Genomic DNA, 16,763 nt, shown 5'->3' with positions numbered 1-16,763 from the left:
GCCAGCCCTGCATTCCCAGCTGATGGGAAGAGACACCAGTAGGGCTGCAGAGCTGGGCAGGGACAGCAACATTCCCTTGTACTTCCAGTGGGAATTTGTCACATTCTTTAATTTCGCAATTACATCGTCCTGAGTAAAGTGCAAAGTCAACAGTGCCCTGTATTGAATCCTGGTGCCTGTGACAAAAAGATCTTTCAACATGGAAATTCACATCACCAGATACTTGGCCCAATTAATTGCATAGAAATTAGGGGTTGTGCTGCTGTTATGCAGAATGGGGCCATCCTCTGGTTCCCCAACATCAAAGTCCAAGGAATCCCTTGACCACCTCCATCCTGAACCTGGCCACTCTCTGGAGCTCAGGAGGGACTCTGCTCAGCAACTTCAGCCAAAATCCATCTTGTACTGATCTTTGTCATTTTGTTATTACCCCTGCATTACCCCTACATCAGATTTGTGCTTGGTTTTGGGGTTTTTTATGGTTTTTTTGTTTGGTTCCAATGCAATAGTTCTGTCCTCAAAATTTGTTGAATAAACAACATCCACACTTCTCTGTAGAAACTGCCATCTTCGTTCCTTTACCTGCTTCTAATCTCTCCGTGTCCCCCCACTTCCCCCCCTCCTCCAAGAGAAACTCCTAAGAAACCAGGGATGTTCCCCCTCTCCCTTTCTCAAGGACCTTGCCATCACTGCTTTTATCATGTCAATGGGAAAAAATTCCCAAGGCAAAGAGGGAAGGAAAAACCAACCCCCAACATTATCCACCCCATATTTTTTTCCCATACTAACACATTACATTAAATTTAAACTTTTTAATTTTATACATGCATGCACTATTTTAATTATATACATATATACATGAATATACAGACACAGAGTCATGGGTAGTTTACCCTAAAACAAGCTTTCTCTGAGGTGTGCATTGGGTTTCTCCATTCTTTTGCATCAACCACCACGTGCAACCTGGTCCCTGAGCGAAGACAGCCCCAAGGATGGGATTCTATTTACTGGAGGCAGATTTAATTCAAACAGGTTTTTTTAGCATACTTTTTATGTGTACTATTGGAACTTTATTTCTACTTGGTGTTTCTAAGGGTTTAAACTGGGTAGGGGTTGCTTGGTTAGTGGAACTCTGAGTTTTCACTATCCATGTGGTTTTTGGTAAATTAATTCCCCAGTTTTTGAACGTCCCCCCACCCAGTGCTTTCCAGGTGGTTTTAGCAGGCTGTTGAACCGTGTAACTTCCCAGCTGCTGGTGCATGGTAGGAATACGGCACCCCTGCTCCACGTGGGCGGCTGGGCAGGCTCTGACCACCCCACGGCTGCTACGAGCCGCTGGCAGGGCCCCACAGAGCCAAGGTTACACTGGGGTGGAGGGAGGTTTTAGGGTTTTAGCAACACACCTCTCCTCCCCCAGGAAATTGGGGCCCTGGTTGAGAACAGGGGTCCCACCCGGTGACTTCCCGAGCCCACCCCTGCCGGGCCCGGGCTGCATGGATGGGGGGGCCAGGCCAGGCCGATGTTACCTTGTGAAATGCCCGAAATGAAAGAGTTTTGTCCTGGAGTTTGCTTGCTTCAGAATGTAAACCACGGATCAAACTAACTTTTCCAATTAGTTTTTTCAGGCTGTCAACAACCAAACCAGCCTCCAACTGATCCCACCAATTCACAGTAAAATTTCTTATAGAGAAAAACCACTGAGTGAACCCTCCTCCTATGTGGTTTCAATGCAAAACCAGCAAAAAGGATTTGTTTTTCAAGGCCCAAGATGGTGTTTTGAGCAGTGGCACAAGGCACTGTGCACATTTCTAACCATCTAGTGGTGCCTTTTACTATGGTCAGCACATAGCGCTTGCCTTGGCGGGTCTGAGGCAGTGTGACGTAGTCAATCTGCCAGGCCTCCCCGTACTGATATTTGGACCATTGCCCCCCATACCAGAGGAACTTCACTCGCTTGGCTTGCTTGATTGCAGCACACGTTTTATAGTCATGGATAATCTGAGAAATACTGTCTATGGTTAAAGCCATCATTTGCTTTTGTGCCTACTTGTAAGTGGCATTTTTGCCATGATAACCTGAGGCCTCATGGATACATTTAGTTAGGAACAACTCTACCTTGTGTTGTTAATCCTAAAAATGTATTAAAAACAATCTTAAAAATTTATTTGTGATACCTTTATCTTTGCAGCCTGATTTTCTTGCTCATGGTTTCAGTGTTTCTTATTAGCCTAACTCTTGGGGATATGGGTATCTACATGATGGACTTTTACAGGTACCGTCTCTACTTTTTCTATTTTTCTCACCTTACAGAGTATTGGCTACCATCCAGGAATCACTATAAAGGTAGAGCTTTGGCTACTTCTTTCTTTCAGCAATGTCCAGGGCCAGCTGAACAGCTTTGAGTCCAGCAAACTGACTTGATTCATTTTCTCTTTCAGTAGCTATTACAACTTGCTGTGTGGAGCTCCATACAACTGCTTTTTACTTCTGGTTTATTTTCATGATGCGTCAGGAACCAATGGGGAAAAGAATGTAGCGTGTTTCGTCTGTTGGCAGTTGGTTGTATGGTGTGGCTTTTTCAGCCTGGGTCACTTGTTCCTGCTTTTTTTATATCAGTGAGATTAAAATTTTTACTTTTTAGTCCATTTGTAATTATTTCCAAAATCCCAGGGCAATTTGGCTTTTCAATACGGGTGTGATGTGAGCAATCCACTTGCTTCATGAGGCATTTACAGTGGGTAGAGGCAGCTTTCACTTTGAACATCCACCCCATCACTGGTATTCAGAGTGCCAAGAGGAATTGTGTTTCAGTGCCGATTACCTTTGGGGCAGTTTGACTTTTTCATATGTGGCTAAGATTTTTTTTTTTGCAGGAGTGTAGTTGGCTTTGGACTCTTTGTAACATTGGCTTCAGAATCCTAGTGGTTGGTTTTGAGTTATTTTGGGCACTTTTTGCCAAAGCCTCGAGGACAAAATACTGGTTTTGGCTGCAGAGTAAAGCGCATTCTTTATGTTTGGTTTGTGTCCTGACTGAGCCAAGGGCTATTGCATGAGCAATTTCCTGATTCATTTGGGCTTGATTTGCTGCTGTTCAGGGCCCCAGTGGAAATCGTTCTTCTTGCGGGTGACCGGGTAGAGAGAGCTCACAATCTGGCTGTACTCAAGAATGTGCATTCTCCAAAAACCTATGGCACCTAGGAAAGATTGTGTTTCCTTCTTGCTGGTTGGTGGAGACATTGCAGTGATCTTGTTGATGACTTCAGTGGGAATCTGACATCATCCATCTGGCTGCTATATCCCCAGGAATTGGATTTCTTGGGCAGGATCCTTGACTCTGCTCTTCTTGATGGCAAAACTGCCTCCCAGCAGAATCTGGATGATCTCTCCTTTCTCAAATACTTCCATTGCTGTGTTCCCCCACACAATGATGTCATCGATGTATTGCAGGTGATCTGGAGCCTCACCCTTTTCCAGTGCAGCCTGGATCAGTCCATGGCAGATGGTGGGGCTGTGTTTCCACCCCTGGGGCAGACAATTCCAGGTGTACTGCACACACCTCCAGGTGAAAGCAAACTGAGGCTGCACTCTGCTGCCAGAGGAATGGAGAAAAATGCGTTGGCAATGTCAATGGTGGCACACCACCTTGCTGCCTTGGACTCCAGCTCGTACTGGAGCTCCAGCATGTCCGGCACAGCAGCGCTCAGTGGTGGAGTCACTTCGTTCAACGCACGATAGTCCACAGTCAATCTCCATTCTCCATCAGACTTGTGCACAGGCCAGATGGGGCTGTTGAAGGGTGAGTGGGTTTTGCTGACCACCCCTTGGCTCTCTAGCTCACGGATCATCTTGTGGATGGGGATCACGGCATCTCGATTCGTCCGGTACTGCCGGCGGTGAACTGTTGAGGTGGCAATTGGCACTCGTTGCTCTTCCACCTTCAGGAGTCCTAATGTGGGTGGGTTTTTGATAGTCCAGGCAAGGTGTTCAACTCCTTAATGCTTTCTGCCTTTACAGCAGCTATTCCAAAAGCCCACCTGAATCCCTTTGGGTCTTTGTAATAGTTGTCCAGGAGGAAGTCTATGCCTAGAATGTACGGAGCCTCTGGGACGGTCACAATTGGATGTTTTTGTCACTTCTTCCTAGTTACGTTCACCTCAGCTTTTAACAGAGTTAATTCCAACAATACGCCTGTTACTTTGACTATAGAAACAGGTTCTGCCCCCACATATCCCAATGGCATTAGGGTACATTGTGAGCCAGTATCAGCTAATATCCTATATTTCTTTGACTTTGAAGTGCCAAGCCATCGGATCCACACCATCCAAAAGACCTGGTTTTCCTGTGCCTCTCCCTGGCAAGAGGCAGAGCCTCTCTAGCCCTCGTTATTATTTCCTCCCTGGGCATACATGCTAGAGATTCCTTCAAGGGGATCCTACAGATCATCCTCCCTTCTGTAATACCTGGAAGCTTGGATGTGGGAGGTTGAGGCTACCTTCACTTTATTGTAGCTCCCTTGGTTAGTGTTTCCCTCCTTGAGCTGATGTACCTGTGCTACCAGGACAGAAGTGGGTTTCCCATCCCACCTTCTCATGTCTTCCCCATGGTCACACAGAAAAAACTACATATCAGCTCGTGGGGTGTATCCTTTTTCCCTAGCTGGGCAATGTTGGGCTTTGACTTTGGGGCCTGTGACTTCCACAGGTGCCATATGGGAGCTGTTCCTCCTCATCTCCTCCCTCAGCTCCCTCATCTCCTCTTGGAGGCTCTTAATTACAGCAGAGACATCAGCCTGTATTGGGCCACTGATCATATTCTCATAATTCCTGAGATTGTTGTCAACAGAATCCACTGTGTCTCAGTTGTTATTAGCATTAATTGTTTCAATGAAGGTGGTGTAGTGAGATGGCCCCAGGTTTGCCAGATGGCACAGCATGTGCCCTGTGCACCTGACTTTGTCAGGGTCATTGTCATGCTGTCCATCCCTCCCAAAGAGTACCTCCAGTACTGCCACTTCCCTCAGTTGTGGGATCCCCTCCTCAAGGCTCTTCCAGCACATTCTATGGTGGTGCTCCTGCATTCTCTCTCTGGGGACAAACTTTTCTCTTTCACTCATTGAAAGACGCTCCCAGAGGAAAAGAAGGCTTGGCTCCCTTACAAATATCTGATTCAGAGCTGAGTCCTGAGTGCTAAATTCTCTCCTGGATTGAAAGACAGGTGTCTGCAAGGGAAAGCAGAGCCTTCCCATGAAATGGAGAAAATATATCCCTCCCTCTGAATTAGTATAATTTTGAAATTAAGGGGCTCTCAGGCAAAGATATGGGGATAGGAATAACAGTTCTTTGATGTTGGAGTCTGTAAGTCAAGAGTTTCTCTGAATTCTTCAGAGACAAATCAGAATGCAGGGATTGAATTAAAACCTTTGGATGGGTTGAAGTAGTTAATGGCACTCACACATAAAGTAAAGATGTAAGTTTAAGTTTTAGAATAAGCAAGCCAGTAAGTAAAGTAAGTTTTAAGTGCTTTTAGAGAGCAAAGGTCTCAGATACAAGAGTAGAAGCACAAGATCTAGTGAAGGTTAAACAACATAGTCCTAGATACTAGGGATTCCATGCAGGTTCCAGGAAAATACATTTAGACATAATAAAACTATAGTAAGAATTTTACTTACATTTTTTAGACAGAACAAGACAGAGCATATGCATAGTTTGTACATTACCTGGTGTGCTAAGAAACTAGAATTCTAATAGGTTAAGAAGAAATGGTTTGAGTTTGTGTCTTTGCTTGTTGGGATGATTGTATATAAGAGTCTATGAACTGGGGAGAGATTCACATTCTGACTTTTGCCTTTTCCTTTTTACTTTTGCTCACTCTTTCTTCTCTTCTCTCACCACTATCATCCTTGCCCAGAAGAAGATAGGAGCTGCAGCAGCAACATCAGCTTCCTGGGACCTTGACAGGAGCAGCTTCTACTTCTAATTGGGACTTTAATTCTGTTTAGAACTTTTTGCCAGAAATATCAGCATGGACTTTAATACTTGTGACTCTGATGTGCCTTTACAACAAACAGATTTATAGCAACTAATAGCTGCTTGGCTCTTGAAAGAAAACAACCACAACCTGACAAATGGTGATCTGGGTGCCAGTGAATTAACCTACAAGATAATCTACACTTTATTAATATATATAACAAGGCAAAAAAGACCAACAAAACTTGTCAAAAAAAATCAGAAGTAGCAGAAGAGGTGGCTGCTCCCACCATTGGGACAGCGGTGCAATAAGCAGTGACCTTTCTCCTCTGAAGCCAAGAGCAAGTGACAGCGAGCAACAGCCCCCCACCCTCCTTTTCCTGCTTCTAATCTTGCAGTGCTCCCCTTCGCCCCCACTCTGAGAGAGAAACTCCCAAAAAAACCAGGAGGTTCTCCCTCACTTGTCCCCCCCTCACTCCACAAGGACCTCGCCATCAGTGCTTCATAGCATGGCCATGGGAAAAAAATCCATTGACTGAAAGAAAACAAAATCCCAACAGCAGCTCTCTGGGCTACAACCCTTAGAAAGTTGCAGGTTTGATCTGAGTCATGTTCTACGCTCCCTTGGTACTCAGACAGCAGCCTACAGTGAATTCCAAGGAATTCCTGGAAGGCTGAGGTGACATGATTCCTACCCAGTCTGACATGCCTCAGGGATCTGGGATGCTCCTGCTGCAAACTGGCACCTGTGGTGGCCCTGGGACCAGAACTGTCACCTCTCTTCCCTGCTGACACCGGGTTTGTGTCCCCAGCCATGGAATCTCGCATCCCCTCACCAGGACAATCCTTACAAGTGCAAACACTTCATGATCCATGAGCTAAAGGGGCTTCTGGAGAGTTGGAGAGGGACTTTGGACAAGGGCATGGAGTGACAGGACAAGGGGGAATGGCTTCCCACTGCCAGAGGGTGGGTTCAGACTGGATATTGGGAAGAAATCCTTCCCTGTGAGGGTGCTGAGGCCCTGGCACAGGTTGCCCAGAGAGGCTGTGGCTGCCCCATCCCTGGAAATAACGAGGTTGGATGGTGCCTGGAGCAACCTGGCCTAGTGGAAGGTGTCCCTGCTGGCAAAGGGACAGTTTGGGATCAGGTAAAAACAACCACAAGTGTTCCCAGGACTGAGGAGGAGCAGGAGATCTGGCGAAGGCCTGGAAGGGGGTTCACAGCACTCTGGTCTCAAACAGCTTTCACTGCATTGTCAGGGGGATTGGCAGTAAATAATGTGGGCTCCAAGTGCTGATAACCTGGCTGCAAGGAGCTGATTGCTGTCCTTCCCTTGGGCTGTGTGAGCCTGCGCTGGAATGATAGAAATGGGGCAGGTGTGTCCCCAAGAGCCATGGGGAGGTTTTGGCAATGATCCTGGAGCTCTTCCCAGAATGGGAGTTGTTTCTGACAAGCAGCCAGATGTTTCACCAGCAGCGCCAGCATTCCAGTGCCACCAGCACCACCAGCATCCCTCTGATGAGCCAATGAGCCCTCAGGGAAGGGAAATGAGGAATGGTAGAAATCTGTCAGGTGGGGGAACAAAGTTGGAAACTGGAACACTTTCCTGGGCAGGAGCGTTTCTAATTAGGGGGAAATGAGGAGCCATTCACAGATATTATAAACAGGGGGTATGGTGATTGTCTCTCACAAATGTGGAATGAATATTGTGTGTGTTATAATGTTAAAGAAGCCCTGTTCAGATGTGGAGTTTTTCTAATGTGAGTGTTGTGTTCATGCTGAATGCTGTAATGCTGATCTCTGACCATTGTGGGGAGCTGAAGCCACAAGGAATGCACAAGCTCCGGGACGAAGGAGGAGCTGTGTCGGAGGAGTGGAAAATGTTTGAGTGTGGGGCTTGGCTTACCAGGGGTTGGCTTACCCAGAGTGTTTAAGGCTGTTACTGGTGTGGGCAGTGTGCCTGTGGCTGTGGCTCTGTCTGCATGTGGGCAGCCAGTGCTGTGCATTTTACATTATTAACTCCCTTGGTGTAGTTTAGTAAACTTTAAAATTTTTAACAAGTGTGGTGTTGTTTCTCACAACAAAGAGCACTTGCTTTGTAGGGGGAAAAAAATCAATGTCAATAAACCCGAGGTTGTGGAATATTGATGATCCGAAGTTCTAAAACTGCTTCTGACAGCCCCGTGATCCCATCGACTATTTTGGAAACAACAGCGGGACAGGGCACAGAGAGGATCCAGCAGGATGGGAATGGGAGCTCCTGGTGGTCTGGGCACTTTCTCCTTCATGTTACGGGCCAGGGAGAATCCACTTCAGGACATGGATCCCAAAGGAGCAAGAGGTACCAGGAAGCACCGCTGATCTGCACAGACCCCCTGTGCCTGCTGCTGCCCCACAGTGAACAGGTCAGTGCAATGTTTTCCTTCCTCCCTGCCCCACCTTCCTCTCCTCCAGCAGCTGCTCTGCTCCTGCCACCCTCTCATGGTGACTGCAGTGCCCTCCTCAGGTGCTGCGTCCTCATTCTAAGCTTCCCTTCTGCCCTTCCTGCTGAACAACCCAACCCTCACCCCTTACTCTCTGAACCCACAATTTCCACCTCCCTTCTCCCCTGCACATCTCACTCCTCCCCACTGAATCCTTCCCACTGCAGGGAGCTGCTGAGGAGCTGCATGGTCCATCCCTGGATTCTCCAAGCACTGACTCCCATCCACTCTGACCACAGCCAGGGATCACATCCCACTGCCTGCCCAGCGTGCATCCATGGAGGTGACCACCGTGTCCCCATCTCCTGCCTCACCCACTGAAGGGGACGATCTCTGTGAGACAGATGTCCCCAGAGTGGCCATACACAGTGTGACACTGCTCATCTGCCTCTGTGGGCTGGCTGGGAACGCAGCTGTCATCTGGGTCCTTGGGTTCCACCTGAAGAAGGACACCGTGAAACCCCTCACTGCCTATGTCCTTGACCTGGCCGTCCTCAACTTCCTCTTCCTCATCATCATGCTCCCCTCTACTCTGCTCTTCCTGCTGGAGGATTTGACCTGCTCTTCCATCATCCTCCCAGCATACATAAGCTTCATTTTCCTCCTCTTCCTGATGTTCTACAGCGTAGGGCTGTACTGGCTGACAGCCATCAGCATTGAGAGGTGCAGGTCTGTCCTCTGTCCCCTGAACCTGACATGGGTGGTGGTGAGTGCTGTGCTCTGGGCCCTTTCCATCACTGTCATTGCTGCCATTTCTACAGTGACTTCCCTGTGCCAGTCACAGGAACACAAGCACTGCCAGGGGGCTCTCATCTCCCTGTACACACTCAACTTCCTCATCTTTGCTCCATCCGTGGTCATTTCCAGCACAATCTTTTTAATTCATTTCAAGTGTAACTCCCAGCACCACCAATTCAAGAGGCTCGACATCATTGTCTTCATTCTTGTGCTCATCACTCTCCCTGTCAGTGTCTGGAATTTCCTGCAGCAGCTCGGCTACATCACTCTGTCCCCCCCGGTGGTTCTCCTGTTTGCCTGCATGCACAGCAGCATCAACCCCTTCATCTACTTCTCAGGAACAAAGTGTTGGAGGCTCCGCTCCATGGAGTCCCTCAGGGACGGCCTACAGAGCATCTTTGAGGAGTCAGAAGAAAACATCACGCCCAACGATGGTGTGGTCTGAGCCTGTTTAACCCTTCAACTGCACCAATGTAGGACCATGGGACAGTGGATGGACGCTCCCTGAGCCACAGGGTTAATAAATATCCACAGGATCACCTTCCCTCATTTATTCCTGTAGGAGGAGGGAGCAAGGGCAGTGCCAAGGGACATGTGGGAGGGATGGTCTGCAGGGAGCACATTGGAGAATGGCTTTCCTCCTCCCTCACAAGTCCTAAAGCACTGTTCCCCTAAATGGATCCTTCGTAACATGGCTGTGATTCCTAAATTCCCCGTGGCTCCTGGTGCCTGCATCCCACTGTGGGCTGATACCAATAAAGAGCATCGTGAACCCTGAGCTGGCTTTGCCCCCTCTACCAGCGCTTCCCGGATCCCTCCGGCTCCTGCTGCCAGCCGGGAATGTGGCTGGAGAGAGGGGACACTGCCATGGCTTGTGCTCCCTGGAGCAACCACGATCCCGAGTGCCCAGAGCTGGCACCGGCACGGCCGGCACGGACAGGATGGCCCAGGGGCTCAGCATTCCCCCCTGGCTACTCCTAGAGTGTCACAGCTGACATCTCCCCAAAGGGCTTCCATTTTTCATTTTGTGAGCCAGGTGCAAAGGACTCTCTGCCTTCAGGAATTCTCACTCTCCGCTGCCTTCAGCTGCTCCCGCAGCGGGCTCGGATGGTGCAGCAGCAAGGAGAGGAGGAGGCCGTGGTCCTGAGCACGGCCACCCCCTTCCAGGGGCAGGGTGACATCTGTGTTTGTCACCACGGGCTCTGCAGGGCATCACCCGCCTCCCTGTGCCTTCCCTGAGGGGACCAGTCCCACCACATCCCAACCTTTCCTCCAGCCCCACCACATCCCAACCTTTTCTCCAGCCCCACCACATCCCAACCTTTTCTCCAGCCCCACCACATCCCAACCTTTTCTCCAGCCCCACCACATCCCAACCTTTTCTCCAGCCCCACCACATCCCACACCTTCCCACCAGCTCCATCATGTCCCACAGCTCCCACACCAACCTCCCATCCCTCTCCCCTTGCAGCCCACCCACCTCCCGTCCTTCCCATCCCTCCCAGCCCCGTGCCTGAGGCTCCAGTCCCTCCCCATGGCTGCTCACCCCAGGCTGCCCCGTCAGGCCTTCAGGGAATGTTTCTCTTGGAGACGCCCTCCCGAGCTGATCCCTGGTGTCCAGCCCCACAACCTCCTCTGGAGACAAACAACAGGCACCAGAGGGATGGGTCCACTGGTGTTCCATGGGGTGGAGAGGCATGGAATGGCCAGGAGGAGCGGAAACACTGCTGGGGGTCCCGTGTGGAGCAGGAGAGGAGCGGGGCTGTCTGCAGGGGAAGGCGGCCTGGGGGGAATTTCCAGAGGATGTCAGAGGGGAGCAGGATGCCTTAGGATTTGAGCATTCATATTTTTCCAATCCTGTACAGCATTAGTGCATAGCTCTGAACTCCATCTAGAGTGTTGGTTAACTGTCTTGACAGTTTGGTCAGAAAAAACAATTCCTCTAGGCCTGGAATTCAAGGACACTCTTCTGCCTCAGGCCAGGAAAAGTACAAACAAAAGTGATTTGGGGATGTGGGCAAACTGGGGGTGTGTGACTTTATTACCTGAAGCTGTAATTGGAGGATTAAGCCCTGATATGTAAATGCACAAAACTTCTGTCTGTCTGAAAATCTCATGGCCATTGTCCATTTTGGCTCAGGCCCTCTCACAGGCTGTGACTGCCCAAGGTGCACCTTTGGAAGGCCTTTAATAAATACCTGCTTTGATTCTCTGAACCTTGTCTGGCCTCTGTTCTAGGCAGCCACTCCAAGGCATCAGGCAGACAGGGAATGGAGGGTGTTGGAGGGGTCTGGGTGCCCCCAATCCCAAATTCCCCACTGGATGGCTGCAGAGCCCAACAGGCCACACTGGCCGCCAGGGAGTGGCCTTGGACTGGGAAACCAGCGGGATGGGATGGGATGGGATGGGATGGGATGGGATGGGGATGGGGATGGGGATGGGATGGGATGGGATGGGATGGGATGGGATGGAGTTTGGATGGGATGGGGATGGGGATGGGGATGGGGATGGGGATGCGGATGGGGATGGGATGGGATGAGGAGTGATCCCAAAATCAGACAGAATGAAGTTCCTAACACCAAGTAATGGTGTTTACCAAGTGAAGTATTAGGCAGCAGGACACACAGAAACATCTCTCCTTATTTCTGTGTGTGCCGTGAGGCTTTACAGTGTTGTCTTTATACATTATAATCTATGTATAAACATACATAGACATTAAAATGTTTTTCTTATCTACTACATAAACACCATTTACCTAAAACTAATTTCCATACATCCACTTCCTTATTGGGACTATTTACATGGTCCTACAGGATCATTCATGGGGATCTCTGGTGGTTATATTCACTGAATGCTGTGATATCAAAGGTGACCTTGCCTTGAACTCTTCCTTTGCGCATGTGCTCTTCCTTCTTGTTACAGAACTCACCCCAAAAATATTGTATGCGTCCTTATCACTTTCTAAACCGGTTCCAGCCACGTTTATCATCCAGTGAACACATCTTTACGTCCTTTTATCTTTTTGCCCAATTAGTCCTTATGCAACTTGAGAGGCGTTGAAAATGTTTCTTCCCAGTTATTTATCAATCCCTTGCCACCCAGCCCAACTGTCCCACCTCCCATTTCCCACCCCAATATTTCCATCACCCTCCTCGCCTGCACATCTCACTTTGCTCCACTGAATCCTTCCCATTGCAGGGAGCTGCTGAGGAGCTGCATGGTCCATCCCTGGATTCTCCAACCACTGACTCCCAACCACTCTGACCACAGCCAGGGACCACATCCCACTGCCTGCCCAGAGTCCATCCATGGAGGTGACCACCGTGTTCCCATCTCCAGCCTCACCCACTGAAGGGGACGATCTCTGTGAGACAGATGTCACCAACGTGGCCATACACAGTGTGACACTGCTCATCTGCCTCTGTGGGCTGGCTGGGAACGGGGCTGTCCTCCGGATCCTCAGCCTGAAAATCCGTAACTCTGGCATCTTCGACCTGGCTTTCGCCGACTTCCTCTTCCTTCTCTTCATGCTCCCCTCCACCCTTCTCTTCCTGCTGGAGGATGTGTCCTGCTCTGCTATCATATCCATGAGGTATTTGAGATTACTTTCCCAACTGTCAATGGTCTCCTTCTACTGGGCACTATTCCAACTGACATTCCTCAATTTCAGGAAGGACATGATCTGGCTCTTCCAGCTCTGCTGCCGCTGTGACCTTCCTGAGCGCCTGTGGTGGGTGGTGGAAAGTGCCCAACACTGGGCCTTTTTCTCTCTCTTCACCGTCATTCCTGTGGTGACTTTCCTGTGTCCGTCACATGAGCAGGGGCACTGCAGGGCAGCTGTCGTCTCCATGTACACCATCATCCTGCTCCTCTTTGCTGCACCCGTGGTCATTTCCCGCACAATCGACATCATCAATGCCAAGCGTGGCTCCCTGCAGCAGCAACACGACACACAAGACAATGTTATCTTCATCATTGTGCTCTTCACTCTCCTCCTCGGCCTCTGCAATTTTCTGCAGCAGGTTGGTTACATCTCTGTGCCCACCCAGATTATTTTCCTGCTCACCTGCATCCACAGCACCATCAAACCCGTCATCTACTTCGTGGCAGGGAGGTGCTGGAGTCCCTGCTCCGTGGCGTCCCTCAGGGACTCCCTCCAGAGGGTCTTTGAGGAAAAGAAAGGAAACACTGCCAGCAGCGATGATGCCAACACAGACACAGGGGTCTGAGCCTGTTGATCCCTTCCGCTGCTCTGCTGAAGGACCTTGGCACAGGTTTCCTTGAGTCACCTGATGAATAAATATCCACAGCATCACCCTCCCTGTGCTGGTGCACTCCTGCAGGAGAAGGGAGCAGGGGCATTGCCAGGGGCAATGTGGGAGGGATGCTTTGCCATGGAGCACATTGGAGCATGGCTTTCCTCCTCCCTGCCCTGCCCACATGGCTCCAGGCAGTGCAGCTGGGCTCAGTGCTGTTCCCCAGCTCTATTCCCCATGGAATGACCCTCATTGCCTGGGCCCCAGGGAATGAACTCCATCTCCTTTGGCTACCCACATGAGTTGCATGGTGTTGAGGGATCTCCTGCCTGCAAAGAACGTGACACCTTAAGGCCTGGGGACACACCCAGCACAGGGTGGCAGTGATTTCCCCAATCCCTGAGGGGCTGGTGCCTCTGGATGGCAGGAGAGGGGTTGGGATCACACGGAGCCTCATTCCCCTTCTGTCCAGCAGAGCCAGCCCTGCATTCCCAGCTGATGGGAAGAGACACCAGGTAGGGCTGCAGAGCTGGGCAGGGACAGCAACATTCCCTTGTACTTTCAGTGGGAATTTGTCACATTCTTTAATTCCAGAATTACATCGTCCTGAGTAAAGTGCAAAGTCAACAGTGCCCTGTATTGAATCCTGGTGCCTGTGACCACAAAAAGATCTTTCAACATGGAAATTCACATCACCAGATGCTTGGACCAATTAATTGCACAGAAATTAGAGGCTATGCTGCTGTTGTGCAGAATGGGGCCATCCTCTGGTTCCCCAACATCAAAGTTCAAGGAAGCCCTTGACCACCTCCATCGTGAACCTCGCCATTCTCTGGAGCTGAACAGGGATTCTGCACAGCAGCTTCAGCCAAAATCCATCTAGTATTGATTTTTGTCTTTTTGTTTTTAGCCCTATATTACCCCTGCATCAGATTTGTGCTTGCTTTTGGGTTTTTTTGGGTTTTTTGTTTGGTTCCAATGCAATAGTTCTGTCCTCAAAATTTGTTGAATAAACAATATCCACGCTTCTCTGTAGAAACTGCCCTCTTCGTTCCTTTACCTGCTCCTAATCTCTCCGTGTCCCCCCACTTCCCCCCCTCCTCCAAGAGAAACTCCTAAGAAACCAGGGATGTTCCTCCTCTCCCTTTTTCAAGGACCTTGCCATCAGTGCTTTTTATCATGTCAATGGGAAAAAATTCCCAAGGCAAAGAGGGAAGGAAAAACTAACCCCCAACATTATCCATCCCATATTTTTTCCCATACTAACACATTACATTAAATTTAAAAATTTTAATTTTATACATGCATACAGTACCTTAATTATATACATATATACATGCAGATACAGTTATAGACACAGAGTCATGGGTAGTTTACCACGATAAACCAATCAGAGAAAAGCTTTGTTGTGGGTTGGTGAGGTTTAGAAATTTTTCCCATTATTATGTTAAGCTAGCCGGGATGGCTCTCCTATTAGCCGTTAAGAGCTGGAGACAAATGACTAGCTGAAGCAAGCTGATGGCCCATTAGGGAAAGGTGGAGTCCTGCTTTTGTTTTCGGCAAGTAAGAGGACACTGGGGGTAGGAGAACTACACAGCTCACCGGCCGAACTCGAGGAGAGAGGTTCTTTTTCTCCTGTTGGGATCAGGCTTCTTGGATTTGGACTGCTAAAGCTTCCTGCTTCCTCTGAACAACTGGGAACTGGGATGCCCACGGTGAGCAGAGTTTCCTTCCTCACCCTTTTCTTGCACCTGGGGCGGGGAGGCCACCTGGCCCCCTCCCCTGCCCCTGCAGCAGCCGCGACTGAGACGCCGCCCGCCCTGATCCATCGGAGAGCCATCGGTGACTGAAAAAGGGACTGGGACTGAATTCCGTTCTGTTCTGTCACTGTTTTTTTTCTTTCGTATAGCTGATGCTGTTTTTGTTTGTCTTATAAATATTTCAGTAAAGAACTGTTATTCCCAACCTATACCTTTTTTGTGCCTGCGAGTTCCTGAATTCCCTTTTCCTGGTAATACTGTCCCTTTAAACCAGGACAAGCTTCTTGCCTACACAGTGGTGAAAGCGTTACTGAGGGTGCGCGTAAACGGCGAGCGTGAGTTCAGCATGGCTCCACAGAGGAGACTAGCTTACAACGCAGATTTTAAATTAAAAGCAATCGACCATGCAAAACAGCATGGAAATAGAGATGCAGATAGGGAATTCAACATCAATGAATCCATGGTGCGCAAGTGGCGACAGCAAGAGGATGACTTACGACTTGCAAAGAAGACAAAGAAGAGTTTTCGCAGGCATAAAGCAAGATGGCCGTGACTAGGAGACAGACTGGAGCGATGGATTTCCGAACAAAGAGCAGCTGGCAGAAGTTTCTCCACTGCTGCCATTCCGATACAAGCAAAAGCAATTGCGAATGAAATGGGTATAGAGGACTTTAAAGCAGGGCCATCTTGGTGCTTCTGCTTCATGAAAAGATGGCAGCTTTCCATCCGTACCAGTACGGCGGTTTCTCAGAGGCTGCCGGCGGATTACGAGGAAAAGGTAGCGACGTTCAGGAGTTATTGCAAAAGCAAGATCGCTGAAAAAAATATACAAGCCAAACACATCACCTATATGGACAAAGTCCCCCTCACCTTTGATATGCCGCTCACCCGAACTGTCGAGAAAACCGGAACACCCACAGTACCAGTTCGCACCACAGGGAATGAAAAGACATCGTTTACTGTAGTTCTCGGTGTTTTGTCGGATGGGCAGAAATTATCCCCAATGGTAATTTTTAAAAGAAAAACGTTCCCTAAAGAAAAATTTCCAGATGGAATAGTTGTTGCCGTGAACCCAAAAGGGTGGATGGACGAAGAGGTGATGAAGACTTGGCTAAAGGAAGTTTATGCTCATGCACCACAGAGGTTCTTTAATCTTAAAGTGCCGGGATTGCTGGTTCTCGATTCCATGTATGCCCACAAAACAGCGTGAAAGCCCTAGTAAAAAAGATGAACTCGGAGCTGGCTGTAATACCGGGTGGTTTAACTAAAGAAGTGCAACCACTGGACATAAGCGTTATTCGTTCTTTTAAGGCTAAACTGCAAGTTCTGTGGGAAAACTGGATGGTAGAAGGCGAGCATTCCTACACGACCACCGGCAGGCTGCGCAGGGCAAGTTATGCCACTGTGTGCAAGTGGATACTGGATGCCTGGAGTAAAGTAACACCCGCTACTATCATCCAAGGGTTTGCGAGGGCTGACATCATTCCAGAATTTAATACCAGCAACAACATCGAGAGTGCCGAACCTGACGACTCTGAGGATGAAGATACAGGCGATAC

The 16,763-nt window shown here is 49.1% G+C and overlaps 2 protein-coding genes across 2 annotated transcripts; both read left to right on the top strand.

Annotated features, from left to right (window-relative positions):
* The first annotated feature begins 8,278 nt into the window (after positions 1-8,278).
* On the top strand, positions 8,279-9,901 carry LOC116998222 (mas-related G-protein coupled receptor member H-like). Its single transcript, XM_033063703.1, has 2 exons — positions 8,279-8,372; positions 8,618-9,901. The coding sequence occupies exon 2, from the start codon at positions 8,728-8,730 to the stop codon at positions 9,631-9,633; it is 906 nt and encodes a 301-aa protein (XP_032919594.1). The 5' UTR covers positions 8,279-8,372; positions 8,618-8,727; the 3' UTR covers positions 9,634-9,901.
* A 2,595-nt stretch (positions 9,902-12,496) lies between these two features.
* Positions 12,497-13,417, top strand: LOC116997730 (mas-related G-protein coupled receptor member H-like). Its single transcript, XM_033062808.1, has one exon. The coding sequence runs from the start codon at positions 12,497-12,499 to the stop codon at positions 13,415-13,417; it is 921 nt and encodes a 306-aa protein (XP_032918699.1).
* The last annotated feature ends 3,346 nt before the right edge of the window (positions 13,418-16,763 follow it).

Source organism: Catharus ustulatus, chromosome 6 (assembly GCF_009819885.2).
Source record: "Catharus ustulatus isolate bCatUst1 chromosome 6, bCatUst1.pri.v2, whole genome shotgun sequence".
NCBI classification, from domain to species: Eukaryota; Metazoa; Chordata; class Aves; order Passeriformes; family Turdidae; genus Catharus; species Catharus ustulatus.
Note: the sequence above shows the minus strand (reverse complement) of the source record. Positions and strands in the feature narration are given on the sequence as shown.